The sequence below is a fragment of the Cyprinodon variegatus genome, unplaced genomic scaffold (assembly GCF_000732505.1).
Source record: "Cyprinodon variegatus isolate N-32 unplaced genomic scaffold, C_variegatus-1.0 Scaffold169, whole genome shotgun sequence".
NCBI lineage: Eukaryota > Metazoa > Chordata > Actinopteri > Cyprinodontiformes > Cyprinodontidae > Cyprinodon > Cyprinodon variegatus.
Genome location: NW_015150622.1, coordinates 529,191 through 542,461, shown reverse-complemented (window position 1 = coordinate 542,461; position 13,271 = coordinate 529,191). Strand labels below are relative to the sequence as shown.

General features: G+C 36.6%; 1 protein-coding gene across 6 annotated transcripts in view; it reads right to left on the bottom strand.

Annotated features, from left to right (window-relative positions):
- Positions 1–13,271, bottom strand: part of LOC107086970 (VPS10 domain-containing receptor SorCS1-like) — a 308,080-nt gene that overhangs the window by 154,282 nt on the left and 140,527 nt on the right. For all 6 annotated transcript variants that reach the window (XR_001481329.1, XR_001481330.1, XM_015378286.1 and 3 more), the window contains exon 3: positions 4,629–4,728. Coding sequence is in view for 4 of the 6 variants with exons in the window: in XM_015378286.1 (XP_015233772.1) it covers positions 4,629–4,728 (100 nt within the window). In the remaining 2 variants the exon portion in view is untranslated. The remainder of the gene's footprint in view (positions 1–4,628; positions 4,729–13,271) is intronic.

The window sequence follows — 13,271 nt, the reverse complement described above, 5'->3', positions numbered from 1 at the left end:
GGGAGAATGTATGCAGTTCATTGGCTCTGTTCAGATTTTCATCTGTCTGATGATCCTTCTGCTTAAAGCCTGTCATCTTCTTCATTCCTGACCATACATCTCTGATATTGTTCTGCTTGAATTTCCTTTCCAGCCTCTTCCTGTATGCTTCCTTACTGTCTCTTATCTTGACCTTAAGTGGCTTGTTTTTTTCTTGTTAAGCAGTTGCTTCAAATTACTTGCAATCCATAGTTTATTATTACGGAATATGGTAGGGATGGTGTTATCTACACAGAAGTTTATGTAGTCAGTCCCACACTCAGTCGTTGCACTGATGTCCTCCCAGTGAGGCTGGCACAGTGCATTACAGTCTCAAAACAAACTTTGCATGGTTTCTTCAGCTTCCTGTGACCATATTCTTACAGTTCTTTTTAATGCAGGTTGTCTCTTATAAAGTGGCTTGTACTCTGTGCAGAGTAAAACAAGATTTTGATCTGGAGTGGAGGTCTTGATTTAGAGATATATGAGCCCTTGACATTTGCATACGACAAGTCCAAAGTTGTTTTTTTCTCTGGTAGAGTAGCTAAAAAACTGTTGGAACATTGGCATTGTAGCAGAGAGTGAGGCATGATTAAAATCACCAGTTATTGCCACAAAAGCATTCGGTTGCTGGCTCACATTCAGTGTCAGCAATGGCAGAAGGTGGAATGTAACAGAACACTGGTAAACTCTCTGGGCAAATAATATGGCCGAAACCCAACTTCCAATAGTACTGCCAACAACCAATAGTTCAATATCTTGGCTGTAGTGACATATCTTGGCTGTAGTGACATATCTTGGATGTAGTGACATATCTTTTCAGTAACATGTCCTGGATGACAGTATCTAACATTTAGCACTGCCAGCCCACCTCCACTGAATTTCCCAGTCTTCCTTAAATGTCTGCCTGCTCGTCTGGTCAGAAAGCCTGGCAGAGAGATGCTGGAGTCCGAGGTATGATCCTGCAGTCACGATTCAGTAAAACACATGATGCTCCCTTGCTGACACTCTGGCTGGGTCCCTGCTAGGGCTTGGATTTCTTCTATCTTGTTTCCTTAAGATCACATTGCCCATGATGAGGATATGGCTTAAATTTCTTGTTCCTTTCTCTTCTCCTGCTCTGCATTCCCAATGCCTCCTTTTCAACTCAGCTTGTACCAACTTGTAGTTGATGTATTATTTAAGCTTTAAAGATGTATATTAGCTGCTTTCTATGTTTACTGTGGTTACACATCATAACAAGTATCCAAAAAGGAAAAGATTATAAGTAAAAATCCTTCTATCCTTCCAACACAAGAAGCCAATAAAATAAAATAAAATAAAATAAAAAATCCTCAGAAAAAAAAAAAATCTTTTCCTACAGTACATAGGGACCACTTCATAGTTTCTTTGTTGGGAACACTTTTCATCATTCTGCTCAATTATTTCTTCGTTTTCAGATTCTAAAGTATCATACTCGTACTCGTCGTCTCCCGCTTTATCCGGAACCGGGTCGCGGGGGCAGCAGACTAAGCAGAGACTCCCAGACTTCCCTCTCCGTTGACATCTCCTCCAGCTCTGCTGGGGGAAGCCCTAGGCGCTCCCAGGCCAGCCGAGAGANTCTTTTCTTTGGTCTCAGTGGCAGAATGTAGTGGAAAGGGTTCAAACCCTTTTACCAAACCTGAGCCAGGTTTCCAGACACTTCCTGTTATTTAAACAGAGGATTTGATCTGGTTTCAAACCCATGAACACGTAACTGAAAGTGGATGGCATCCAGGATTATTTGATTTTCTCAGCAGCGTCTGGAAAGACATCGCTGTTTTCAGCTCCAAATGGGCACTAATTAGCAGGAAAACAAAAACGACCTTACCTGCTCCGCTTCCCGTCTGACTGCATTAAATTCATCCAAACATTCAGAGCTTCATGTTTCTGGGCACAATTACACAAACCTTAAAGCAGGGAGGGAAGCAAAGTCCAAGCGTATCATGAGCACTGACTCCATCACCTTACAGCTTGTAATGTTACCCTGGCCAATTTACATCAGAATTATCTAAATGAAGACTGGGAATGTATGAATAGCATATTTGACTTATTTTATAAGCAAAGTTAAACTGAAAGATAATTGTACCTTATAGCAAGGATAAAGATTATGATCATCTCCATTCACCATTGCAATGATATTATGTATGTAAGTATAGGACTATTTCATTGTTGAATTAAAGTAATGTCCAAACAAGAGCCTGCTTTTTTCTGCTGTGAACATCTCAGTGCAGGATTTAGACCTGCAGTTATTTTGTTTTTTATGGATTCTCTTCCATCTGTTAACAGATGGTTTTTCAAATCTATTCAGCCATAGTCTAGATGACATTTGGCTGCCAGCTTTTCATTGTTCCTCTCTGAAGAAATGTTTGAAATGTCAAATCTTAAAGGTTTTAGTTGGAACTTCGTCATCGTCTTTGTTATCCCAATCTTACATTCCAATAAAATGTGTCCTCTGCATTTTGCCTATCCCCAACGGAGCAGTGAACATAACATCCAGAGTCTGTGTTTTGAACCAGGGATCTTCTCAGGGAGAAACATGATCCTTACAATGATGTCCGCTTTGTCTAAATGACATTGGGTTTGTTGATGCAGGGTATGATGGTATCTTCAACTCCAATGCCACAGCGATAAGCAAACTTCAGTGGGTCCTGATAGCTGCTTGTTTGTTTGCTGAGATGAATCCACGGGAGAATGTATGCAGTTCATTGGCTCTGTTCAGATTTTCATCTGTCTGATGATCCTTCTGCTTAAAGCCTGTCATCTTTTTCATCCCTGACCATACATCTCTGATATTGTTCTGCTTGAATTTCCTTTCCAGCCTCTTCCTGTATGCCTCCTTATCTTGACCTTAAGTGGCTTGTTTTTTCTTGTTAAGCAGTTGCTTCAAATTACTTGGAATCCATAGTTTATTGTTACGGAATAATTTCAGTGTTCTGGTAGGGATGGTGTTATCTACCCAGAAGTTTATTTAGTCAGTCCCACACTCAGCCGTTGCACTGGTGTCCTCCCAGTGAGGCTGGCACAGTGCATTATAGTCTCAAAACAAACTTTGCATGGTTTCTTCAGCTTCCTGTGACCATATTCTTACAGTTCCTTTTAATGCAGGTTGTCTCTTATAAAGTGGCTTGTACTCTGTGCAGAGTAAAACAAGATTTTGATCTGATTTCCAAAGAGAAGGTCTTTATTTAGAGATGTATGAGTCCTTGAAATTTGAATACAACAAGTCCAAAGTTGTTTTTTCTCTGGTACAGTAGCTAAAAAACTGTTGGAACATTGGCATTATACCAGCATTGTTATTGCCACACAAGTATTCGGTTGTTAGCTCACATGCAGTGTTGGCAATGACAGAAGGTGGAATGTAAAATGTTAGTAACAGAACGCTGGTAAACTCTTTCAGTTTCACAGCATTCAACACAAGAAGCCCCAAAAAAACAACCCTCAGAAAAAAAAAAAATAAATTCCTACAGTACATAGGGACCACTTCATAGTTTCTTTGTTGGGACCACTTTTCATCATTCTGCTCAATTATTTCTTCGTTCTCAGATTCTAAACTATTTGTTAGTTCAATCCCTAACTTATTGCACTCTCTGCTTTTTCATATCATAGTAGCTTCATCTGGTCTGTTTCTGTTTGGCCCTCAGACCATACTGATGGCAAATATTAGCTGGGCAGCTGCAATCAACACCTTCAATTATAGACAACAGAGTTTGGGGTGTTTTTTCAGTGTTTAGTCTTGTTTCTTTCCAACACATAGCTATGGTGTCAGCTTTTACTGTAACCGGCTTGTAGCTCATCTATTTAACCGTTTATTTCCTAGACAGAGCCACCTGTGGAGCTAATGTAGTTACCCATAGAAAGTATTTATGACTCAGCTTTTCTATTTTCCTTTTCTATGTCTGCTTCTGTCTAATTGAACCCCAAGGCGGCCTCAGCAGATGGCTGCTTATACTGAGCCTGGTTCAGCTGGAGTTTTTACACTCCACTGTTGCTACATGCTTGCTCTGTATGAATGGTTGCTGTAGAGTCAACGACACAGTGCAAGTACACATTTACTGGTGCCGCATGTCAATCCAAGAGGAGTGAATCGTGCAAAGTCGTGACTGGTTTCCCTTAAATATACAATTTCCAATCTGAGTGGATCATCTGATTGAATATCTGTAAAGTGCCTAAAGATCATATGTGTTGTGCATTGACTCTATATAAATAATAACTTAATAAACTGATTTAAAATTATTTTTTTTTAAAGTATATACATCAGCTTTGACTTGTAAGACAAAAAAAACAAAAAAAAAAAACAAACTCCAACAGATAGTTTTAACTATTATTCTACCAATACCTGGATATATGATTACCTGATATCCATTTCCTCATCATGAATATTCTGTCTAATCTGTTTTTGTAGAATCTACGTCTGAGCAAATGATCAATTCTGCTCTGATTGTCTTCCTGAAAACCCTGAACAATGTGTCAGACATCAATACAATCAGCTGTAAATGGCATTTCACAGTCTGTCAGATGAGCAATGAAAATCAGACCACACAGACAAACATTCATTAATTGAAGATCAAACAATCATCCATGATGCTTACCTTCCTCTTGTTGTTGGGGCTCACATACAGATAGCTGAGGATCGTCTTTGCCCCCACTTTGTCATTCAGCTTCTGGTATGTTGCACCGTAGTCAGTTGACCTGAAATTTAATCAGAAAGGTCTGATGAACACATTGGGTGAATTACCTGTTGCAATTAAGCCTTTTCCTCTGAGAGTTGGGAGAGTGAGCACGGCAAGAAGCACAGTTGAGCTGAGCTACTTCTTGGCTTCAGCGTGACAAAACAAAATCAATCAGGAAATCACTGAGCTACACCTGGTATGAAGTGACTTTCTTTACATTATTGTTGCAGGCAAAGAACAGGTTTTGTTATGGAAGGCTGGGAAAAAAAGCGTTTTAGAAGTGAAATGTATCTTTTCTTTAAGTTTCTTTTATTGCATAGTTTTTTCTGAATTCTGTTTTTTGGATTGAGTTTTCTAAATTCTATTTTTTTTAACTATTTTTTTTTAGATAGTTATTCTCTTCACTTCCTCAGAAATGTCAGAAACAAAAATTGTTTATCAGTTAATATGTGCTTAAAGAGCAAGTGTTTATTTTAGGATTGAGGTGGAGACATCTAAAAAAGGTGAAATTTAAAACAAAACTCTGTACCAAAAGATAAATATTAAGCAAAAAAAAAAGGAAAGTGTCTGGAAAGTTATACTTAAAACTGTTTTCTGATTAAGAATTTTTTTTTGGTTTTGGTTCTTCTTTATATTATTTTCTATTTTTCCATAAACAAAGTATGTTTTTAAATTGCAAAAATAACGGAACGAAATTCATTCCATACCCTGTTGTGTTTTTCAACAGAGGCGACTCAGGTTACCAACTCCTTTACCAGGTATTTATGAAAAAGTTTACACTTAAACTGAACTATATACGTGCTTTAAAACAAAAAGTATCTCATATCATCGTCATCATCATCATCATCATAAAAAAACAATTAAAATAAAAACAATAAAATAAATAAATAAAAAAACACACATATTCACTGCATTATGGTATTTTCAAATGGTGGTTTATATTTAGGGTTAAAAGTCTTCCAGAAAACAACCAGACATTTCAAACCTTCCTTATTTTTCCTCCTCAGTCCACATAATATTCTCATAAAAGCTTTAGGGATCAAAACAGAGTCTTTCTGGCTTTAAACTTGTCTTGGCAGCAGCTCTGGGTGCAGATCTCTCCAGTGGAAGCCATTTTTCTTCAGCCATGACCTCTAACCTTTACCCAGACAAGCCTCTATAGCGTTGGTGTTGCTCCAGGTTCCCCTGTGACCTCCTGGATGAGTTGTCAAAGTGATCTCTAAATAATTTTAGAAGGTCAGACCTTTCTGCAGAGGATTCTCCTCTATTATCCTCTGGATTCATAAAGGCTATGGAAGTATTTTCATTCTGATAGATGCTACAAACTTTGCTTGTGATGTAGTCTTAAGTTTCTTCAGATCAGTTCGTTAGTCTTAAGTGTTTTTTTCTCTGGTAATTTGGTAATAACTGGTACACTGGAAAAAATCAAATCTAGATAAGTTGTTTTTTTCTTAAAATAAGTGCATATATTCTTAGATTGAGGAGGAAAAAGATATATTTTGCCAATGGAACAAACCAATTTACATTTAAAATAGGAAAACACAATTGCATTGTCTTATTTCAAGTGCATATTATCTAATTATCTTATTTTAAGAGTAAAAATACACATTCCATTGGCAAATTACCCTATTTACCTACTCAAATAAAGGGTAAATAAACTTAATTTAAGAAATCTTTACTTATTTCTAGATCGTTTTTCCAGTGTAATGATTTGCTTCCATTAAAATGTTAAAGCTTTAATCGAACACAACCTGAAAAAGTATAATACATGTCTATTAATCTAAATATTATATATTTATGAGGTTTTACAGGAACTGCTGCTACTTTCTTTCTAAAGAAAATCATTATCGTATAGAAAATAATAATTGCAGCATCAGTGACTTCTGAGGTTATAGTTTTCTACTTCAGGTATACTGCTGTGCTCTCTGAATGGTTGAGCAACACTTTCTTTAACAGGCTTCTAAAAACTTTCTTTTTATATTTTCATCAACTCTAAACCATTCTTCACTCCTCCACTTGAATCGATTCAAAGATTTCACTGTGATTTTCTGCTAGTTAGTTTTGCACCAAGCTTTTCTACCAAAACTCTTTGGTAAAGCTTATTGTTTTAGCTGGCCTTGACCGTGCAGTGGTCTTTATTACCGCTAGAATCAACGTCTTTTTAGCAGTTAAAACAGATTACAAAGATTATAAAGTCCCATCAGGCACAAATCTAAAGTGCAACTGTTCATTTTAGTGGAATAAGGATCTTAAGGAAAACTTTAAATCGATTATTTAACAAAGATTCCATTAGGATAATAATTACTCTTTTACTTTTGATTCATCTGAATAGAAATCTTTGTTTTTAAAGAGAATTTGCTCCACTTTTCATATAATTATTTATTAAACACACACATGCACACTCACAAAGGTTTAAAGATAATCATTAAATATGAATGTAAATGTGCTTGTAGATCAGTGAGGTGACTCGTCTTTAGTTGTTCCCCATTTTTCTTTCGGAATTTCTTTTGGTATAAATGGTGGTTGAGCCAAATTGACAGTTTTTCATGTTTTTTTTTTTGCAGCTTTTCTCCAGGTCAAACTGACTTTGGCTTTTCACCATTCTGTGTCCCACCAAAAATTGCTTTTTATTTTTAAAAAGCCCCTTTTTGAACCTACCAAACAGAAATTCCCTCATCCAAAGGAATGAAACACTGAGCTTAAATGGCACCAAACTGATGTCCAATAGCTGGCTCTGGTGTAACATTCATTTAGTATAAGATTAGAAAGAATAACAAGGTATGTGTCCTAATTAAAATGTTTTATTGCTATATAAACAAAATATCTCCACAAACTGAAGAAAGGTCCTTGGTTCAGATGGTTGCTGGAGGTGTTAGGAGCGTCAGAGATGAAGTACTGTAAAAAGTATCTACTTATAGGCAGAAAAAAAACTTTGAATTACTCTGAATCTGTATTTATATATTTATAATGTTTTCAATGCAACATGTTAAAAATGAATTTCTCTAAATTAAAATTGTGTTTAGTGTTTTGAAACTGATATTTGCTGTTTTTGTGTTTTACACTTAGTTTTTCTCATTTTGTTAATGTATACAACCCTTTAAAAAGAACATCTCCTGACTGGAGGCGTGATACACTTAGACAACTTTTATTGTTGTTTTGTACAGCTTTCATAACATTTCCATTTCTTAAAATGCAGCATTGATCAAATGTAAATAGTGTGGGAGAAAAAAACATGGTGCAAAAAAATGCATTGATATGGAATGGCATATTTTGTGGAATTATTAAACGAATTGTTGAGAGATACATGAAACTGCTGCCGCCAGGCGCTGCCATGGTGTTATAATATAGAAACAGCGCATAAGTGTGATTTCTCATTCAATAATAGGGAGGCTAAACCTCCTGAGTAAATTTCCTAAAAACATGGGTCAAATATACATTTTTAAACTTCATGAATGTGGTCGTTATTCTGATTTAAAGGAATAGTACACCCAAAACATGATTAGCCTTCATTTTCTACTCACCCCCATGCTGAACAACACTCTGGAGTACTTTTTTGATATCTCAAATGCATCTGGAGATCTGGGAGGCTTCTTGCTGTCTGCTGACATTCAAATAATGGAGGTCTATGGTGCCCGAGACAGAAAGGTCCATAAAAGTCCACAAAAAACGTGTCAATATTCCTCCATACTGCTCGTCCAATGTATTCCAAGTGTCCTGAGTGGGTAGCATCCAGAATTTACTCGAAACGAAGTCATTTAGAATGTTTTTAGAGCATAAACAGTAGTGTATAGGATTTCCTGAAAGCGCGCACATGCGCGCTCATGACGCTACGGAAGCTGGCAGACCAAACCAGCGCATTCAGCTCGGCAAAGAACTCATGCTCTTCCTCAACACTGAAGTCCTCAGACATTTTTCTTTCGTTGTTTCTTTCTTTGCACAGGTAAACAGCACATTTCTTCTTCTACGCTTGCATTATTGGCAGAGCAGACGCTGAATGCGCACTTTCATCTGGTTTGGTCTGCCGGCTTCCGTAGGCTCGTGAACGCGCATGTGCACGCTTTCAGGAAATCCTATACACTACTGTTTATGCTCTAAAAACATTCTAAATGACTTCGTTTCGAGTAAATTCTGGATGCTACCCACTCAGGACACTTGGAATACATTGGACGAGCAGTATGGAGGAATATTGACACGTTTTTTGTGGACTTTTATGGACCTTTCTGCCTCGGGCGCTGGGCACCTCCATTATTTGAATGTCAGCAGACAGCAAGAAGCCTCCCAGATCTCCAGATGCATTTGAGATATCAAAAAAGTACTCCAGAGTGTTGTTCAGCATGGGGGTGAGTAGAAAATGAAGGCTAATCATGTTTTGGGTGTACTATTCCTTTAAGTGCGAGGTAAAATGGGTTTTATTTTATGAGTATGTTTGTATTTATTTTAATTGAAACATTTCTGAGCTTTAAGCTGTGAAGTTTGAGCTGTTGTAAATTGTTTTATTAAATTACTATCAGTTGGTCTTTGGTCAAACAAAGCTGCAGCTTTTCAATAAGGTATCACACGACGGGCGGTTGGATCATTAGGTAGCTGTCAAGTGTCATGTGTAGTTCCGCACAACTTCCAGCAGATGGCGCCACATCTCTTTATCTCTTCTTATTGCACCTAGCGCTGCAATTCTATTTAGGCTCATAAAGGGCTACCTGAACAATATCTTGGTAGAAACTTAGTTTATAAAACTCTATTCTATTAGGATGAAATGGCTTTGATCTTTTTTGTTGAAGATTCATGGACATTTGACATTTCACATCAGTTAAACCTATATGCTGGTGCTTTTAGCTGCAGTAGAGGAGAAGACCTTAGCTTGAAGCACAGTGTTGGTTGATTGCAAAGTCTTACAGAAATTATGTCACTTTTCCAGAAACTAGCAGTGTAACTAATTCATTTATAAAAGACAGTAACACTTTAGTCATTACTGCACTTTAAACAAATCGTTATTGATTAATTAACATACATAAGTAAGGACTACAGTTTCCTGGTGATAGCAGACGTGCACATGTTGTCGCACATGGCGACACAACACCTATAAGTTCAGCATGACCACAGAGGAGAGACGATGTTGCAGAGACACTGATTTAATGACAGCATTCCTACAGTAAAGCGCTCATTGAAGGCTAAATGTTTCTGTGATTTGCTCATTATTTGTGGGAACAAAGAGCTGTGATCTAAAGAAGCGCCTCATCTCCACACTGACATCTGAAGCCTTTGAACATTTTCTTTATTTTCTCAGGGCTAGAATGATTTTATTTGCTTGGTTTAGGTTTTTTTCATGAAACATTCCTGGGATCAGGCAGTCATGCTTGGGATTTTTTCTGGAATAGAGTAACCACAGTGTGTGTGTAAGTACTCTGGCTGTTAAAGAGTTGCCTTCACTCAGCAGTAACTTTTTTAGAAAAGTAACTAGTAACTATAATGAGTTACTAACAACCCTGGTAGTTAGGGTTGCTAACCCCCTTGAAAAAAAAAAAAAAAGCACCCCTCATGTGCGTGCCAGCTGACCCGATTGCCTTAAACATTCCTGGACTGGTGATTCTTTTTTCTTTTTAGCCCCCCTTTGTGTGTGAAATGATTTTTTTTAACTATTTGACTCAAATCTGGATTGAATTAGATGCATATTTGCAGTGTGTTTTATTTTCATTATCAAAGACTTTTTCCACCCAGGTATTTGTTTTTCCCATTCCTCCCTATATTTCTTCATCCGTTTTTTTCAGAGGAGGGGCATCGCTATGGGAAGGTGCACCGCCCCTAAAAGTGGCGTCAGTATTTAAATGACTCAGTTTGTCCCCCACACTGCTCTGTTGTCTCCTGCCTCTTCATCTCTGTGAGCAACACTTGGCTCGACCAATGGGATGAGGCTATTCTGGATCGTTACTTATGTTGTCAGCTGGTCACAATGCAGAACAGGGCACAGGGAACAAGTTTACTGTAAGTTTTGTATCTAACGTGCCCTTGTTCTTCATTTTCCATGAGCTTTTTACTGACATTTTTTTACTCTCACAGTATTCAGGACAATGTGCGTTCTCTTTCCACTAAAGACGAGACAGATACTTCAATTTCTAAACATGGAACAATTCCATTTTTCAAGGGACGATTAACCCTACTGGTTATTAATTATAATAATATCAATTGAAATAATGTCAATTTATCTGGGAAGCATCATGTAAAAAAAACAAAAAAAAAAAAATAGAAATAGAAGCTGGGAATGGGCAAACTGTAACAGCTAACTGTAGTAATTACTTAAAGATGTTAAATTAGCATATGGCACATTGGTTTTTGTTTCCCTATATTTGACTTACAGACTCACACATTTAAGACATCCTTCAAGCTCATAAACCCTGAAGCTCAAAATGTGGTAAAGATAAAATCAACCTGATGTAGAATATCAAACGGTCTCAAATGGTGTTTCTAATACAACAAAATACATTTTATAACAAATAATATGGTTTATACCCATTAAATTAATTTTTGATTTAGTAAAATAAATTTTTTGACTAATGTATTTTTAGTTTGGGCAACTTAAATTCAGTTTTTAACTGTGTAAGTTTCTGACCAGACCCACCTACTGGGTTTATTAGTGCTTGGGGACCTGAAATGGACAATAAGTTCTTTAGTTGCAACTGATTCTCACATAAGGAAAGTTTTTGCATTTTAAACAACAAGACAGAACCAACGACACACAGTTTAATCCTTTTTTACTCCATGCTCCATCTCAGAGCAACACTAACGTGTCCATCGGTATGTTTAAAGGATCAGTAACGCTTAATGTTGGCCTAGAAATGAGGTGAGGTCTTGTTTTCATCTTCAGGCTCCACCTCAACAGAAGATGAAGGTTATTAGAAATAATTCAGAGACGATGCAGCCTCACCTAGAGCTGTTTTCTGCAGTAAAGATGTCACATAAATATTTGTGCCATGCATTAAGTTTAAGAGGACTCTGATCCTTTTGAGGCGGCATTTAAACCTGAACTGAGGGAGCAGATATATCTGTCTTCTTTCACATGAATTCCCAGAGAAATACTTTTCTCTGACTGCCTTGTTCCCCATTGGGGTAAAGTAAATACATTGCTTTTACTGTCAAAACCTGCTTCTGATCTGAAAGGCAGAGATTGTTTACACGGTATTTTGAAGGCACTTCTTGTAAAATAATCACTAAAATTGAAATTTATTAAAAAGAAAAAACATTTGATATCACTTTTCCGAATGTATTTTGAATCCAAAGATCGAAAATTCACACTCTGACAGAAAAAGTGGTTCAACAATATGGAAAATTTGGCATTAAAGTTGATTTACTGGATAAGTTTACTGTGAAAACATAACATTATATTTATCTATTTCTAGACACAGAAATTTTGTTCAATCTATCTATCCGAGAGATCAGGATTTTGCCAGGTTTATAGTCTTTACCCACTGATCTCTATTTATTCACTGGATTGCTGATTGCCCCAAAAAAGTGAAGCTCAGTGGAGTTATTAAATCGGTTATTTAATTTAACTCTATTTTAAATCTGTCAGATTTAAAGGCTGATGCACAGAAACAGCATAAGGTTATATGACATCATCCATGCACAATTTGCAAATAGAAAAATATAATGGCATTAACAGACGTGTACTTGTAATTCGGTCTTTATGTAAAATCTTAAAATTATATGTATCATGTAATTACCATAACAATGTAATAAATACATGTATATTACATGTGAATCACCAATTTAGCACTTTTGGCACATCTGTATTATTATTCTCCGTTAACACATTCATTTTGTATAATATGTTATATCACATGATTTATAGACTTCATTGATTTCCTACTATGTAAAGTGATGTGCCTATTTATTTTATTCTAAGTTAAAGTAATCTACTGATGCTATGAAACAGTCAGTGTGTGTGAAAGTGATGAATTTATTTTTATTTTAAAAGTATTAATTCCCCCTGAAAATGAGAACATCATCGTTGTTCGATGCTGTAGCGCATGTAGTGTTTACATTGTGACCGGTATAACTAGGGAGTACCAATATGGCGGCAGGCTTCACTTTAACCCCTTACTACCAACAGGCAATCAGCAATCCAGTGCATAAATAGAGATCAGTGTCTGACCACACTGGTGATCATGGGAAAAGTTGTCTTCTTTCATGCAAAATAATACAGATGTGTCCACTGGGGGAAGCCAAAATCGACTGATTATTTTAGATTATTTAGAATTGTTTTAATGTTTTCTTTATTTATTTTCTTTTTTTTTTTTACATATATGTGGATTATTCATTCGTGTGCACCTCTGTACTTCAGTTTAGTTGTACCTGAAGCCTTAAATGCCCACAAATACACACATACAGATGAATGTACACATATTCTGCGTGAGATCAATCATTTATTTTGAGTTAAAAACTTGATTATAAAGAAACATTTAGTGCAGTTTGGTTTATGTTATACCAACACCCCTAGCGACCCCAAATGGAATTAAGCCTGACAGAAAATGGATGGATGCATGGATGGATGGATGGATGGATGGATGG